The 18,013-nt window shown below is 39.5% G+C and overlaps 1 protein-coding gene across 1 annotated transcript in view; it reads left to right on the top strand.

Moving 5' to 3' along the window:
* The first annotated feature begins 376 nt into the window (after window positions 1–376).
* CEP97 (centrosomal protein 97) overlaps window positions 377–18,013 on the top strand; it is a 24,209-nt gene continuing 6,572 nt past the window's right edge. The window contains exons 1-10 of the mRNA XM_077774890.1: window positions 377–543; window positions 2,360–2,502; window positions 3,363–3,521; window positions 4,618–4,719; window positions 6,306–6,419; window positions 6,979–7,145; window positions 10,815–10,979; window positions 12,214–12,347; window positions 13,865–14,639; window positions 17,376–17,451. Of these exons, the coding sequence (XP_077631016.1) occupies window positions 501–543; window positions 2,360–2,502; window positions 3,363–3,521; window positions 4,618–4,719; window positions 6,306–6,419; window positions 6,979–7,145; window positions 10,815–10,979; window positions 12,214–12,347; window positions 13,865–14,639; window positions 17,376–17,451 (1,878 nt within the window). The 5' untranslated portion in view covers window positions 377–500. The remainder of the gene's footprint in view (window positions 544–2,359; window positions 2,503–3,362; window positions 3,522–4,617; window positions 4,720–6,305; window positions 6,420–6,978; window positions 7,146–10,814; window positions 10,980–12,213; window positions 12,348–13,864; window positions 14,640–17,375; window positions 17,452–18,013) is intronic.

The raw sequence follows: 18,013 nt of genomic DNA, 5'->3' as shown, positions 1-18,013 counted from the left end.
GCCACCCAGGCGCCCCTATCCCAGAATGCTTTAAATTTTCGAATTAAATGTATCCATTTTGACTATCTCAACAAGATCTCCCAAATCATTCTTACAGCAGAGCTGAAAACTTTCAACTTATTCAGACTTGTCAAAAGAAGGGGCAGTCACCTCAGAGCCTTCCAGTAGGGAGCGCTCAAATTCGGTCTGCATTAAATAGCGACCTTATAATTATTTCAATGGGATAAGTGTCAAATTTCACAGACACCTAGAAAAGGGAGCGAAATGACCATCTAACAATACAGTTGCTTATTTGTCAAATAAGGGAGTTGACCAGGGTTCCTGAACGCACTGCAGCTCAGATTCTAACCTGGGTTTTACATCATTAGGCGCAGGCAGCCAATTGGGCCGTCAGGTTGCCGTGCATCCTGGGAGCTGTAGTTTCCGGCTGCTGCCCCTGATTACAGGCTTCACCGAGACGCTGGAGGACGGTTGCTTGGTATAATTAGCAAGTGGGAAGTATGGCGGTGGCGCGCGTCGATGCGGCGTTGCCTCCTGGAGATGGTAAGGCGATCCCCACCCTTGGGTCCCAAGCTTTATTCCACGGAACTAAATTAGTTATCTGGTGCAGAGAAGAAGCCTGGGTTTAGGGGTGCAATTCTGTACCAGTTCTTTTGATGCGGAGCCGTGGGCGTCGCGGAGCCGCGCTGCCTTCTGGGAGTTGTAGTTCCCAAGTGTTGCCTAGTTCTGCGGCTTTGAGGAAAGGGCCGAGTTGGGGACTACATCCCCAGGGTCCTTCGCGTGGCCGGGCGCCCAGGCTCCCGCGCTTCTGACGCTTCCTGGGTGGTCGGTTTCGGACTGCGGTGACCTTTCTTGGATGTTAACTTCGAATTTTGGATGTCCAAGTGAAAATTGGCGGATCTCCGTCTTTAGCTTTGCCTGTCACTTTGCCTGTCTCCCTTTCCCCTCGCTTCCTAGCACGTTCAGGAAACCTCTTTCAAACACGGCTCCCCAGACCGACATTAAACCCTTTTTTGGAAGTGTTCAGTGGCTGTAATAAAATCTAGGGTGACCTAGAGGCCACAGTTCTACACCTCTTGTTCTGCAGACCAGGTCCTGGGATCGGGATTGGTGGCCATCCAGCCAGGCGAAGGGTGTGGATGCTTCTGTGACCTGGAGAAGCAGGGCATGAGGCGAGCTCCTTTGTTTTGGTTACAGCTCCTAGGCTCCGCAGCAGCCTACTGGATCAGGGGCTGGTCGAGTCCTCTCCAAAGCTTAGATCTGGGGGGTCATGATCTGGGGGCCATAACTTCTGGGCAATCGATGGCTTCAAGAGGTCTGTCGACCCCCTGGAAAGACTACATTTTCATTGGACAGTACACGGCTTTCCCCAAATTCTCAGAGAATCCCGTGACCCCCCACCCCCCGTCTCCCAAATGCTAGAATCCATTAGACAATGTAAAAACGTTGAAACCTTTCAAGAGAGCAATCTCGCATAATTATTACCCATAGTAATCTTAATCTGGGTATAAATTTGAAATTGGCAGTTTCTATGGCCCCACCCCTTTTTGGTATCTGCTTTTCTTAAACTCCACCTTCCCAGCCCAACCCACCACGGGAACTACAATAATAGCAGTAAACATTTAAAGAGCGCTTTTTATATGAGCCAGATGATGTTCCGAGTGCTTTTTTTTTTTATAGTATCTCATTTTCTCTGTAGAACCAACATTGTAAGGCAAGTATTATTATCATCCCCATGTTACAGAGTGGAAAAGTGAGCTCCGAAGAGATCAATAACCTGCCCAGGATAACGCAATGGTTAACCGAGCGAAATAGGATTTGAAACGTCTGAGAAACTAAATGACTTTATTGGGTGCTGTGTGCCAGGAATGGGGCTAGTTTTGTTTATATCGTTTCTTTTTTCATTCCCCATCTCAATTAATTAAGTGTATTCTCAATTCATAGATAAATTAACTGGACTATGATTTTAAAAATAATCCACTTTAGGATATACTGGTAATTAGGTTGTAAGCAGGTTGATCTGTATCAAAAGATTAGTTCCATTTAAAAAATACAATCATTACTTAGCCACGAAATATGGAAGTAATAGTTCGTATTTAAATGTGAAGCATTCCAAAGTATTACATATAAAAACTTGAGTAGAATATCACAGATTTTTAGGTGTAATTTGACATTTCTGAGAGAAAGTGAACAGTTTCAATTTGTGGTCTTTTAGAACTCGATTGCTTTAGTTTTTAAATCTTGATATTATGCTCTGGTGTTTTCTAACCCTAAATATAGAGATTTTATGAATATAATTCCATCCCTATGCTCAGCTTTTGTATTTGTGTGTTCTAACAATTTCTCTTCCATTTTCAAGGATCAGTGGTCAACTGGTCAGGACAGGGGCTACAGAAATTAAGTCCTAACTTACCCTGTGAAGCTGATATTCATACTTTGATCCTGGATAAAAATCAGATTATTAAATTGGAAAATCTTGAGAAATGCAGACGATTAATACAGGTAGGTATTATCTGGGGAAATAGTTATATATAACTAGTTTTTTATTATACAAAACAATAAAATAACCTAACAGAAAGCAACTCTGCAGGCCTGGAAAGCAATAAATGTTACCTAAATTTTTACATGACAGTTTTCCTTGAGGATAAACACTTATGTGCTGCACTAAACTAGAAAAATCAGCATTGTTAAAAAAGGAATTATTTTACGTTGGCAGAGCATTGTTGTTAAGATAACCTTTTATATAATTATGGAGGTAAAGAGTTCATTCTTTAAATTAATGTCTATTGGTCTCCTATTATATATCTGGTATTGCTCTAGATATTTACAGACATTGTAAGGACCTCATTCTTGTGAAGCTGACATTCTCAAGTAGTTGCTCTGTTAAAAATGTTTTCTCTTGGGGCGCCTGGGTGGCTTAGTCGGTTAAGCATCTGACTTTCGCTTGGGTCATGATCTCGCAGCTCGTGGGTTCAAGCCCCGCGTCGGGCTCTGTGCTGACTGCCAGCTCAGAGCCTGGAGCCTATTTCAGAGTCTGTATCTCCCTCTCTCTCTATGGCCCTCCCCTGCTCACGCTTTCTATCTCTTCCCCAGAAATAAAAATTTAAAAAAAAAAAAAAATGTTTTCTCTTGAATAGTTGGAGAGGATCTGATTGCTCAGCTTTATGTATATTTTCCATTGCTTAGGAACAACTTACAACAAGTACTATAAAGTATTACGACAATATATGTGAAAAGGTCAAATCGGGTTTGTATATTTGGGCATATTTGGGCATGTAAACATATTTTTAAACCATTGTCATGTGAAAATAATATGCATTTTTTATTTCTAAAAGTAATGATGAAATGTTTCCTTTCCACAGCTGTCAGTGGCTAATAATCGGCTGGTGCGCATGATGGGTGTGGCCAAACTGACCCAACTCAGGGTGTTAAATTTGCCTCATAATAGCATTGGCTATGTTGAAGGGTTAAAGGATCTAGTACATTTGGAATGGCTGAATTTGGCAGGAAATAATCTCAAGGTGAATTGTTTATCTTTTTAATTTACAAAAGTATTCACTATAATAGTGAATATAGAAATAAATAGAGTAAAAAGTGAAAGTACCTACTCCCACTTCCCAGGGATAATTTCAGTTAACATAAACTGAAATAGTAACTTATTTTGAAGCACATAATGCAGCAGTATATAGTGTTTTAAATGTGGATAAAGAATCTATATTATGCTTAGAAGAGTAGATCAAACAGTAGAATGGAATGTTAGGAGGGAGACTGTATCAAGCTGAATTAAGCTTTATGTAAATGTTTAATAGTATAGTGGAGAACACAGAATTTTATAATATATAATTTTATATATCAAGAGAGGATGTTGTATGTAAGCTATGAATCACGGGAATTTACCCCCAAAACCAAGAGCTCACTGTATACACTGTATGTTAGCCAACTTGACAATAAATTATATTAAAAAAAAAAAAAGTCAAGACATCTGGATTCTAGTACTGCTTTTGCCACTCAGTAGCTCTGCAATTTTGGGTAAGTTAATATCTCTGTGTCTTATTTTTTGATATGTTAGATGAGGAGACTCAATTAAATGATATTAATAGCTGACTTATTGATTAGTTAATTTATGCTACATGCTATTCTAAGCACCTAAACTGTCTTAACTCATTCAGTGTCATGACAGCCTATGAAGTAGTTGTAGTCATTATGTCCATTACATAACTGAGAAACTGAGGTCCAGAGAGGTAAAATAACTTGCTTAAGGTCACATAGCCAGGAAGTTACAGAGCCAAGATTTGAGTCCATTCAGCTTGGCTTCCCTCTTTACTTGTAAACTCTGTACTATACCAACTGTCATGTGTTACCACTAAGGTTTTTTCAAGCTGTAAATATCTTGGATGAAGTGATCCTACTCTCAGAGGGATAATGAAGGTGGAAGCTAGCTACGTAAGAATTTACCAAACTCTGTTGTTACTGCCTCCTCTTTCTCTTGATAAGCTCTGCTCCTCTGCTTCCAGTAGTAAGCAGAGGAGGCAAGAGACTCAGCTATGAGAAACTAGGGAAGAATTCCACTTTTTTATTTTGTGCACATGAACTACTCTGATGCTTTTCTTGTGCTAGGCCATGGAACAAGTCAGTAGCTGCACAGCTCTACAGCACCTTGATTTATCAGACAATAACATACCCCAAATAGGTGATCTATCGAAGTTGGTATTACTGAAGGTAAGTCTGTTTTCTGACTGTGTCATTTCTGAAATTTCATACTAATGTACTAAAAGAAAGTGATATGATTGGCCTAAAATCATCCTACCCTGTATGAAGAACAGATTGTGTACCTTATGATAAAAATTCTATTAGAGTAGCAGAAATTGAGTATGAAATACTCTGTTGTTAGTTTCTATAATTGATTTATTTTAATTAAAACTGGTCATTGTAGTTAAGGTTAATTCTTATTTGCCATCCTTTGAACATAATGAAGTCCCCTTCATGCCTAATCAGCCCATACTAGCAGCTTTAGCTATGTAATATGTAACATGTTGAGCAGGTTGACAGTAATTATTCCTGAACTTGAGTCTGGTTTTTTGACACTTGGGATTGCTGTTTTTTAAGTAATAGTTATTACGAAATTATCAAAAGTAACTTACCTTAAAGAATTCACCTCTAGTATATAGCACTTTTTATGGAGAGGAATGAATCATGCAAATAAGTAACAATTGTAATTAAAGCTTCGAAAACATGTAGACTTTTTCCATGTTTTTTGCATCATTGGATATTACTAGCATTAGGTGAATTTGTTAAGCCTCAGATGCAGTGTTATTAACTCACCTTTCCCCATGTCTTAAGCATAAATCATTTTTAGCAGCAATTACTCTGAATAATCTGGTATGTCCATATACTAAGAGAATTCAAATGAACTAAGGATTTTTTTCCCATGGAATGATTATCAGGATCCTGGGTATTCAAGGCCTTTAGTTATTCTTCATTGTTGCTGACTTCATATGAATCAGCTTTATCTGCAATTGGCATGTTCTACCTTTCTTAAGCTTTTATTTTCAAGAGAATACAGTTGTAAATTATGGGTTGTGGGTTACCTCTCTCTCTTTTTTGGAAAATTTGCTTTATGTATTTTTTAAAAATTCATTTATTTATTTTGAGAGAGAGAGAGTGAGAGCAGGGGAGGGACAGAGAGAGCAAATCCCAAGCCCTCAGTGCAGTGCTCGACATGGGACTGAATCTCACAAACCATGAGATCATGACCTGAGCCAAGTTCAAGAGTCAGACACTCAACTGACTGAGCCACCCAGGCGCCTATATATGTGATTCTTTTAATGTTATCTTTTACTTTTGTCTCCCTTTCTTTTGATTTTTGTATTAAAATTTTTATTTTTAAGTAATGTTTCTATCCATTGTGGGGTTGAACTCACAACCCATGAGATCAAGAGTCGCATGCTGTACCAACTGAGCCAGCCTGGTGCCCCTATTTTGATGTTTTAAAAGGAAATGAACAATATGTTGGAAATTGCACAGGTTTTAATAACGTAATCTCAAAAGATGCTAGTTATTATACCAAGTGTGTGTTCTTGGAGATATCTTTAAACGTTCTTGAGCTCAGAATGTGGGCATGAAAAGAGAGAGTTGGATTAGAAGACCACCTAGGACCCTTGTAGCATTATTAATCTTTGCTTTGTAAGTGATGAAAGGTATAATGAAATAGATCCCTTTATTTTCATACTCACCATTTTGGTTATGTCAAAATAGATACATTTGTAATCTTTTCATTTATAATTCATCCTGTTTTTACTTTCAAGACCCTGCTTTTACATGGAAACATCATCACTTCTCTTAGAATGGCACCAGCTTATCTACCCAGAAGTCTTGCTATACTTTCCTTGGCAGAAAATGAAATCCGCGACTTAAATGAGGTAAAAATTGAGGGTATTTTGTGGGATCCAGGAAGCTACAAAATACAGAAGAGATGCAGGACAAACTTCTGAGCTCACATGTAAACTGTGAGCATCTTGGAAGACACTGCCATCAGGACGAAACACTTGACTCAAGATGATCTATTTCTCTTTCTACTTTTTCTGAATGTCAGTGAGTCATTAACACTAAATTTCATTCGAAACGTTGCACCTGTTGTTCTATTTGGAAAGGATTTGTGGTAGAGGTATATCTACGCTAACGGGGTTAATAAAGGACACTGTGCACCTTTTTCTGGCTATTATGTTTTCAAGATAGGCTCTTCTCTCTTAAGAAACATTGCAGATACTTTGTAAGGGATTTTGTGTGGCAAGGACAGATGGTCATACTGATGGAATTTTGGAAGTCATTGGATAATATAAGAGTGGTAATTGTTGCTTTTCAGAACAAGAGGGAAATTGTTACATTCTCAAACTGCCGAAGATGTGTAATCAACAATGGAAGCCCTGTGCTTGATACTGAATAGTCCATTTCATTCAACAAACATATCCTTTGTTCCAGATCTCTTTTTTGGCATCCTTAACTGAATTGGAACAGTTGTCAATCATGAACAATCCTTGTGTGATGGCAACACCGTCCATTCCAGGGTTTGACTATCGGCCATACATCGTCAGCTGGTGCTTAAATCTCAGAGTCCTCGATGGATACGTGATTTCTCAGAAGGAAAGGTTAACATGATCTCTTTAATATCACATTAATCATGGAAGTTAGTGCAAAGACCATTTCTAGCTTGCTACAGATTAATAAATGAAATATTTCTTAAAATGTGCATTTAGAAGTTAAGATCATTAATACAATAATATAACAAACCATATGTTGGTCATTTAGGATTTTCTATCCTTTCTAAAAAGGGATAAGAAATAAATATCAGCCCCAGAGGCTGGGGCTAGTGAGTTTAACCTAATGCCCAACTTACAACAATTTGATTTCTAAAAGGTCTTGTGTTGGTTNGTGCTCAACTGACTGAGGCATCCAGGCACCCCTGGTGTATCATGTTATGGATGCTATGTAGGGTCAGGTCAGTCTCACAAAAGCTTCTAATCCATCCCATATGTAAGGGCAGTATTAATAATAGGACCCAGCTACCATTCTGTGGGAAAACTCATGCCGAGTTTCCATTTGGAACTGGTAGTAGGCGTAGGAGGCGTGTGCATTCATCTCAGAGCCCTACACGAGGCTTGACCCATGAGATCATGACCTGAGCTGAAGTCGGACACTTAACTGACTGAGCCACCCAGGTGCCCCCCAACTCTTGGTTTAGGTTCAGGTCATGATCTTGAGGTTCATGAGATCGAGCCCCACATTGGGCTTTGTGCTGACGCTTCAGACCTTGCTTGGGATTCTGTTGTTCCTGTTCTCTCTCTGCCCCTCCCCCACTCCACTGTCTCCTACTCTCTCAAAATAAACTTAAAAAAAAAAACCCGAAACAACTCTGGAAGTCTTGTTTAGGAGGGAGGAGTTATTGTAAGGGAGACGTGTTATACGAGTAGCCTGAGCAGTGCTCAAAACATTTTCTTGGTCAACCTTCGGGACTTCCCCGAAGGACAGGAAGGAATTTCCAGTACCTAGCCTATTATTTGTGAGGAACATTCAGATTAAAAATTTTCTATACTATGAAAAGTATCCTAGGTTCTTGGATGACTTCAGGTAGGCATATCTTGAATGAATTACCTGGAAAGAGTAATTTGAGCCTTCAGCCACTCCTATGATGCTTTGACTGACTACATCATAGAAGTGGCTGCACACTTTTGGAAAGACCAGCACCTCTGTGTAGCAACTGAGTATTTGGAGTCCTTTCTGAATTTGTTCCCATCTCTATTTTACTATTTACGGGACCTAGTCGCAAGCAACACCTCTGTTGTTTAGTTGGAGATCAGAACTTAGGGAGCAGAACTTTGGAGTAGAGAGAATACCATAATGAACACCTAAATACCCACCATGCCACTTCAGCAATTACCAACTTTGCCAGTCTTGTTTCATATATTGCTCACTTGTTGGATGATGTTATTATTTTTTTAAACTGTTTATTTATTTTGAGAGAGAGAGAGCAGGGGAGGGGCAGAGAGAAGAAGAGAGATAATCCCAAGCACGTTTCACAGTGTCAGTGCAGAGCTCATCATGGGGACCGATCCCACCAACTGTGAGATCATGACCCGAGCTGAAATCAAGAGTCAGACACTTAACCAACTGAGCCACCCAGATCCCCCTTGTTGGAATATTTAAAAAACAAAAACAAAAACTTTCTGTTAATGTTTATTTTTGAGAGAGGGAGACAGAGCATGAATGGGGGAGGGGCAGAGAGAGACAGAAACACAGAATCCAAAGCAAGATCCAGGCTCTGAGCTGTCAGCGCAGAACCCAACATGGGGCTCAAATTCACAAACTGCGAGATCATGACTGGGCTGGAGTCGGATGCTTAACTGACTGAGCCACCCAGGTGTCCCCCCTTGTAATACTCCTTTTTAAAATTTTTAATGAGAAAGAACAGATTATTTTAAGTTCTCTTAATAGTTGTTACTTATATTATGTAAATTGTTCCTTCAGTTTCAAGAGAAGAATCATATTACAATGATTTGAAATTAATAGGTTAAGATGAATGAATTTTAATTTTGTTTTACTTTAAATTGGTAATGGTGTTTTAATTGGCAAGGAGATTATTTTACTTAGGAGAATGTTTTATGGATTAATAAACCTATGTAATGCTATACTTACTGATGAATGTGAAGCAAAGGCAGAGAAACAGATGTTACAGTAGTTGATGGTCCACAGTTTGTGGTTTTTCTCACACACTTCAAAATGGAGAATATCCATGTGGAAGCCTTGTTTCTCCTATTTCTTTTGCTTCTCTTTCTTTCCCAATTACAAAACATCTGTGACCTAGAACTGTTGCTTGCTGGCTAAGATTAAAGTTGGTGATTGTCTTGTACTACGGAACTTTTTTGGGGACAGCTTTTCAACAAGCCATTTGCTTGGCAGGAGAACTTATGGAAATTTAGAGCAGATTTCAAGAACATTTTGATAGATTGGTATTTAGTACACAGGAATGAATCCGTAGAAGAAATACTCTGAATTATTTTTATCAGGTAGAATAAAATTTTTATCTTTAGATTAAGATTGGGATTTTATAACTTCAGTTCATCAGCTTGGCATACCTCATAGCTCATTGTTAGAAAACAGTTTTTCTGGGGCGCCTGGGTGGCTTAGTCGGTTAAGCGTCCGACTTTCGCTTAGGTCATGATCTCGCGGTTCGTGGGTTCGAGCCCCGCGTCGGGCTCTGTGCTGACTGCCAGCTCAGAGCCTGGAGCCTATTTCAGAGTCTGTGTCTCCCTCTCTCTCTGACCCTCCCCTGCTCACGCTGTCTCTCTCTCTCTCTCTCTCTCCTAGAAAAACAAAAAAAACAGTTTTTCTTTTCTTATGATACTGGCAAATCACAGAAAACTAATGTCATTTTATTTGCACCATGGCTCTCTTACCAGATTTAACCATTAACGAACAACCAATTTCTTTTCAGTCTATAGTAGAACTTGGGTGTCTTGATGGTTTTGGACTGTACAGTTTGTATGATGTGGAGGTCCAAGTCAATGATTGTAGATTGAAAGTGATTTTCAAACTATTTGCAATGCTGAGTTAGTTCTATAAAAATAGAGAAAGTGCATCAAAATAATCCAGCCTCAACTTCAAGTTGAGGGTTAGATTTAAAATTTTTTTTTTAATGTTTATTTATTTTGGAGAGAGAGACAGACAGACTGTGAGCAGGGGAGGGGCAGAGAGAGAGGGAAACACAGAGTCTGAAGTGGGCTCCAAGCTCTGAGCTGTCAGCACAGAGCCCGACGCAGGGCTCAGACTCATGAACTGTGAGATCATGACCTGAGCCGAAATCAGATGCTTAACCGACTGAGCCACCTGGCGCCCCTATTAGTTTTTTGTTTTTTAAACTGTCAGTATGAACTAATCAATTTATTTTTTATTTTTTTTTAAATGNGGACGCTTAACCCTAAGCCACCCAGGCGCCCCTGAACTAATCAATTTAAATGTAATTGATATATTTAGGCACTTTAGTTTGACAGCAAATGGAGTAAATACTCATTACTTCTTTGAAAATAATTTAAAGATTTTTGGAACCCTGAGTACAACTTTGTGGAAGGGCTTCTAAGCAAGAAAAAAAGGTTTAAAACATTATAAGAGTAAAGGGAGTAAATCAGAAGGAAAGATTTTTTTTAAAGAACTTATGTGGATTTTATGGAAATCATCCAATGATGCTTTAATGAAGAGGGAAGATGATTATTGCTACAAATTGTATCTTGTCTACTCTCTTCTGTGTATTCCCCCGATTCCAGTTTGAAAGCTGAATGGCTCTATAGTCAAGGCAAGGGGAGAGCCTATCGGCCAGGCCAGCACATCCAGCTTGTCCAGTATCTGGCTACAGTCTGTCCTCTCACTGCCACACTGGGTCTTCAGACTGCGGAGGACGCCAAACTAGAGAAGATTCTGAGCAAACAGAGGTAAGCGCCTTTATTTGTAGCAGCCGGTGAATTCACAAGTGAAAATACCTCCGAGTCTTTCCTGCATGGTTAGTAGTACAGAGGCAAGTACCGTGACTCACATTTCTGGGTAGTTGGGCCCCTTGTCACTGCCACAGTCCTGCTGGGAAACTAAACCATGCAGTCCAGTCCAGCTTGCATTGTTAGTCATTTCCTGAGTGGGGAGAGCCAGGCACTATGGGAGAAGGGGAATTTTAAAAAATATGTGTTTATTCTTTTAGTGTAAGTGCTTCATAGAGGTTTTTGTATTTTATTCTTTTTAAAGTTTATGTATTTTGAGAGAGAAAGAGCATGTGAGTGTGGGCAGGGCAGAGGGAGAGGGAGAGAGAGGATACCAGGGCAGCTCCGCTGTCTGTCGGCGTGGAGCCCGAGGTGGGGCTCCATCTCGTCAACTGTGAGATCATGATCTGAGCTAAAACGAAGAGTCAGATGTGTAACAGAATGAGCCACACAGGCGCCCCTCATCTGGGTGTTTAAATACTAATACTAAGAAGTAGATCTAGGGGGCGCCTGGGTGGCTCAGTTGGCTAAGCGTCCCACTTGGGCTCAGGTCATAATCTCACAGTTCCTTACTTTGAGTCCTGCATCAGGCTCTGTCGTCAGTGCAGAGCCTTCTTTGGATCCTCTGAGTCCCTCTCTCTGCCCCTCCCCTGCTCTCTCTCTCTCAAAAATAAACACTAAAAAAAAAATAGTGAAGCTAGAAGCAATATATATATTTTTTTTTATCAGAGTCATGCCTTTGAGTGTTTGTATATGTTTGTTCCTATGAGGGTTTCTATAAGATTGTGATTTGAAAATGTTTCTTAACCTTAAAAAATTTTTTTAATGTTTGTTTTTGAGAGAGAGAGACGGACTACGAGCAGAGGAGGGGCAGAGAGAGAGGGAGACACAGAATCCAAAGCAGGCTCCAGGCTCTGAGCTGTCAGCAGAGCCTGATGCGGGGCTCGAACCCACGAACCGTGAGATCATAACCTGAACTGAAGTCAGAGGCTTAACTGACTGAGCCACCCAAGCACCCCTTCTTAACCTTTTCTGTCCAGTGCTTTCAGATGAGACTTTTTGATTTTGTAGTAATTAAAGATATCTACCTAGAAAACTTGTACAGTTCTACTTTTTTGACAGTATTATGTAAGAAGCAGAAAAGCTTTCTATTTGTGCTTTGTATTAAATCACATCAGATATGATTGATTTTTAGGTTTCACCAGAGACAGTTGATGAACCAAAGCCAAAGCGAAGAGCTGGCTCCTCTTGCTCCTGTTGAAACAAGAGCACCCCTTGTACCTGAGCATTCAAGCCCTGTTCAAGATGGCCAGATAGTCCAGGAAAGTGGTATGAAATTAACTGCTCTCTGATCCTTTTTCTCCAAGTTGTTTGACCTGTTGGGTACCATAAAACAAAAACGTATATATTCTCCTAATTTTTTGTTTGTTAAGTGAACATTTAGGTTTTATATTTTATATATATATATTCAGACATGCATATAAAATGACTATATTTTAAGATGTTAGTTTTGTTATTGTTTTGTCATACTATATTTTAAGATGTTAATTTTGCTTACTGTTTTTGTCATTGGTATTATTATCTTTTTATTATTTTTTTTTAAATTTTAAATTTTGATTCCAGGATAGTTAACATACAGTGTTATATTACTTTCAGGTGTACAATATAGTGATTCAGCAATTCTGTACATTACTCAGTGCTCATCAGGATGAGCATACTCTCAATCCCCATCACCTATTTCACTCATCCTCTTCCTCACCTCCCACCTTAACCTTCAGTTTGTTCTCAAGAGTTGAGTTTGTTTCTTGGTTTGTCTCTCTCTCTCTCTCTTTTCTTCCTTTGCTCATTTGTTTCATTTCTAAAATTCCACATATGCATGAAATCATATGGTATTTGTCTTTCTCTGACTTATTTCACTTAGCGTAATACTCCATAGATCCATCCATGTCATTGCAAATAGCAAGATTTCGTTTCTTATGATGGCTGAATATTATTTCATTATATTATTCATTTATCAGCCCACACTTGAGCTGCTTCCATAATTTCACTACTGTAAATAATGCTGTAGTAAATATAGGGGTACATGTATCGCTTTGAATTAGTGTTTTTGTATTTTGGGGGTAAATGCCAAGTAGTGCGATTACTGGATCATAGTGTAGTTCTGTTTTTAACTTTTTGAGGAACATCCATACTGTTCTCCATAGTGGCTACAATTTGTATTCCCACCAACATTGTACAAAGGTTCCTTTTTCTACACATCCTTGCCAATGCTTGCTTTTTTGTGTTTTTGATTGTAGCTATGTTAGCCATTCTGACAGGTGTGAAGTGATATCGCATTGTAGTTTTGATTTGCATTTCCCTAATGATGAGTGATCTTTTTATGTGTCTGTTGGCCATCTGAATGTCTTCTTGGAGAAATGTCTGTTCATCTCTGCTGCCCATTTTTAATTGGATTATTTGCTTTTTAGGAGTTGTATCAGTTCTTTATATATTTTGGATAGTAACTCTTTATTGGATATGTCACTTGCAGGTATCTTCTTTCATTCGTAGGTTGCCTTTTAGTTTTGCTGATTGTTTCTTTCACTGTGCTTTAATTTAAATTTTTAGAAAACATTCAGAGTTGCTACCTTTTGTATTGACCTGATACTTTGATTATTCCCATGATTATTGCAAGAACTCATTTTCTTAAAAGTCTTTGGTTTGATGTTTTAGGCATATTGTAGGAAATCACTGAAAGCATTTTATTTACTATATTTTAGGGGTTAGATTTCATTACAAAGATAAAACTAAAAAAATACCTCTTTAAATGTTTAGTGATTTCAACGATACTTTGTTGATTCTTCTAGAACCCATCATCCAAGTCAATTCTTGGGTTGGGACTAACAGTAATGATGATCAAGTATATGCTGTTAAGAATAACTTTCCAGCCTCTGTACACACTACGAGATATTCCCGAAATGACCTGCACTTGGAAGATATACAGACAGATGAGGACAAGTTAAACTGTAGTCTTCTCTCTTCAGAGTCTACTTTTATGCCAGTTGCATCAGGACTCTCTCCAGTATCACCCACAGTTGAGCTGAGGCTTCAAGGCATTAACTTGGGCCTAGAAGATGATGGTGCTGCAGACGAGTCTGTGAAAGGGCAGGAAAACCAGGACTTCAATAAGGCAGAAGAAAAGACTTTTTGGACTGCAAGTGAAAATTCTGCTCAAATGATGGAAAGTGCTGTCAGTACAGAAGTAAATGAGAAAGGTGGGCTATTACCTTGTCTGGAGCCAACAGTAACCAATGCTGTCTTGAAGGATGATACCCACAGTCTTACATCTTTTCCTGATTCAGTTGGACACAGTGTCTTCCATACACGGCCAGATGGTGAGGAAACCATATCTCAGTCAGCTTCAGAGAAACTTCCCCATGGAGTTTTAACCCAGAGATCTGTTGCTTTGGGACAAGATAAAGGTGCCCTTCAGAAATTGAATGAAGCGGCTACCAAACTTCAGGCCTATTGGCGAGGCTTTTATACCAGGAACTACAACCCCCAAGCTAAAGATGTGCGTCATGAAATCCGGCTGCGTAGAATGCAGGAGCACATTGTTTGCTTAACTGAAGAAATAAGGAGGTGGGTCAAAAGTCCTTGTTTAGGTGCGGTTTTGTTGGTTTGGGAGTGACCGAGTCTTAGAGTTGATTCAGAACACTGAACTGTCGCTGCTGTGGTCAGGACACTTCCTACCGTGTTGACACTCTTGGTTTCCTGATCTCCTAGAACATACAGAAAGCATCTTGAGGGCAGAAGCTGCCAAATGTGTCTCCATCTGTAGCTCAGCAGTTGGTTCATTGATGCAGCATAGTAGTAAATGTTGAATGATTACTTGTCTTAAAGAGGTTTATAAACTTCAGAAAGGTACAGAAAATGTAAAGGAGCTGAATAAATATAGAAGTGAGAAGTTGAGAAAGTCTACATAGAACCGAGTAGGTGACAGAGAATTAAAGAGTGAGGATTTAAAAGGGACTAAAATTCTGGGGCCATGGTAGGAATTATTCCTCACTTCTGGGGCTCACATGATTTACTGACTGCCACCCTGGAGAATCAGGAGTTTATAAATTTATTTTGAGTATTAGTATTGCCACTAGCAGTATTTATTAATATAACCAGTTGGAAGAGGAGGAGGCAGTGGAAGACACTGGAAAGGGACAGCCAGTGTGGTAGTAAAATAGGGAGGGTGTGTGTCTCAGTTTTGATGGGGGAATGTTTTAGGAGAGAAAAAAAGTGCCGTAGGGAAGACAGAGGAGACATTTAATATAGAAGCTGGAAGTTATTGGTGACTATACTCGAGGATCTTGGGACCATTCTTGAGTTTGATGATTTGCTAAACAGACTCACAGAACTCAGGAAAGCTATTCTGTTCATAGCTCTGGTGTATTACAGTGACAGGGTACTGATCAAAGTCAGCAAAGCAAAAAGGTGTAGGGGACAGAGTCCCAGAGAGACGAAGCATGAGCTTCTAGTTGTCTTCTTCCAGTGGAGTAGTACAGATAGGGCTTGAGTCTCCTGGCAATGATGTGTGACAGCACATAGGATGTATGACAGCATGTATTGCCAACCAGGGAGGCTCACTGAAGCCCTGATATACAGGTTTTTATTGGGCATCAATGATACAGGCATTGAGTGCCTGTGTGAGTAATCTTCACTACTTAGACCTTAGGCCCTTACCCAAAGGCAGACGACTATAGTGTCTGTATGAGGGCCCCAGGTGAACAAAACAGGTATTCACCTAAAAGCACACTGTTAGCATAAACTATCTGGTTTGCCCTAAAACCCCACATATACAAAGATACCCTTATCAAGCAGGATATTCCAAAGGGTTGAATGTTACTCCCCAGAGCCAGTCAAGGCCATTCTTATCTTTGGTATGTGTAGGGTTTGAAGACCCCAAGCCTGCTGAATTAACCCTTTCCTGCCCAGTAAGTTTCCTAAGAGGAGCTTCAATGGTGAAGTGGAATCAGGCAGTTTGGAATCAGTTGTTTTGGGGTATGCTTGAGGAAGAGAAGAGAGGAAGTAGTTGCTGGAGGAGAATCTGGAGTGAAGGAAATTTCTTTTTTATTATTTTATTATTAAAAAAATTTTTTTTGTTACAAGAGTACGTGGACTGGAAGGATAGGAGGTAGTGGTTTGTGTGGGTCCTTGATATTGTTTTTGAAATGACTGGATCTAGAGTGAGACTCTGAGAATGGATGACGTAGGGTAGATTACTATGAGAGAGAGCGTCCATGTGAGTGCTGAGGTCTCCAGAAATGATGATAGGAATAGGGCCAAGAGACATTTGTGCTAAGACTTTAGTGAATGGGGGCAGATAATGGGAGGCCTGTATGTGAAAAAGAGTTTGGGTAGATTTAGCAGGATGGCAGTTCTTCAAGGCGGAAGGCAAAGGACAATTGTTGACAGCAGTGAGAAGCTATCTTCTGACCCTGAGATATGAATGAAAAAAATAGCTTCCACTTTTTTTTTAAGTAGGCTCCATGCCCAACATGTGGTTTGAATTCACAGCCCTGAGATCAAGAGTCAAGAGTTGCATGCTCTACTAACTGAGCCAGCCAGGTGCCCTAAAATAGCTTCCACTTGAGAGGGCTACAGTGCCCTCAGGAATATGTCTGATTCAGCCAAGGAAAATTTCACAGAATAAGGGAGTTTGCTGATTACAATTCAGGAGTCCCAGATAGCACAGGATAAGGACTTGAGGGGCTAGACAAAGTGGGAAATTGGGGTAGAGGTAAAACAAAATGGTGGTGACATTCTGGAAGGTAATGGACAACTAAGGGAGCCTTAGCTGGAGACCTGCCTATGGAGAGGGCAGCAGTGAGCCCAGATTAATATTTTAATGAATAAGTGGAAGTGATGGATGGGCAGCTCTGTTGATGAGGACAAGGAATATATTAGGGACAGGGCAAACAGGGACTGAAGTTTGATGGGATTAGTCCTACTAATCTCTTAGAAGAGGGCCATCAAGCTGTGATCCTAATCCTCAGTTGTTTTGGAGGCTTTGAGCAAGTACTCCTTGCTTCAGTCTCCTGTACCTTTGTTTGGGAAATAATGGCCAAATAAAGAGCCTTTGCGTATTTTATTTTTCATCATTGGCAATACTTTGTGAAATCAGTATCATCTGAGTTTCAGTTATATCCATTTGGCTTCTACATTGAGTCATACTTTAATCTAGTTTCAGTTTAGATACCCTAAATGTGGAAAGGGCTCTTACTAGATTATCAATGTCTTGACAGTACAAGTGTTTATTAGTTGTTCCAACAGGTACAAGTCAAAGCACCCTTCCTTGTGTCAGTAATGGATTTTGAATTATTGTAGATTGAGAAAAGAAAGAGATGAAGAGCGCATTAAAAAATTTGTGCAAGAGGAGGCTGTCAGATTCCTTTGGAACCAGGTAAACCCATTCTTGCTGATTTACCTAATGTATGAACAAAGAAAAATTCTGGATTTATTGAGATAGTCATAGAGTAGGCAGACATATAAAGCATTTCTAAAGGTTGAGGACATGGTCTGTGTTCTTTGCCACTAACTCTGAACCAGGCTAGTGAATTTTGTTACATTTTATTTAATCTAAAGAAAAATATTTTCATAATTTTGGCCAGAAAGATGAACTATAAAGATGAAGGAAAGCACTAAATTGAGAGATGTCATCATAACTTCCAATAGGGAGAAAAAAAACCAATTGAAAGTTTTATGTAGCTATCTCTCTTGTTTTATCTTTTGGGAATATTTGAATGTAAGGTGGCTAAATTGGTATATGATGTCTACAATATGCATGTCCTAAAAAGTATGCATGACTTCTTGGGAAAGAGAGTTTGAATCCTATAGTAATAGCACACTTCAGAGATAGTTCAGACAGTCAGTTTTACTGTTACTTTATCTCATCAAATATCTTTTTAATTTTTTTTTTTGAGAGAGAGAGAGAGAGTGTGTATGTGTGTGTGTGTGTGTGTGTG

Source organism: Crocuta crocuta, unplaced genomic scaffold, assembly GCF_008692635.1.
Source record: "Crocuta crocuta isolate KB4526 unplaced genomic scaffold, BGI_CrCroc_1.0 scaffold6, whole genome shotgun sequence".
In the NCBI taxonomy this organism is placed as follows: Eukaryota; Metazoa; Chordata; class Mammalia; order Carnivora; family Hyaenidae; genus Crocuta; species Crocuta crocuta.
Note: the sequence above shows the minus strand (reverse complement) of the source record. Positions and strands in the feature narration are given on the sequence as shown.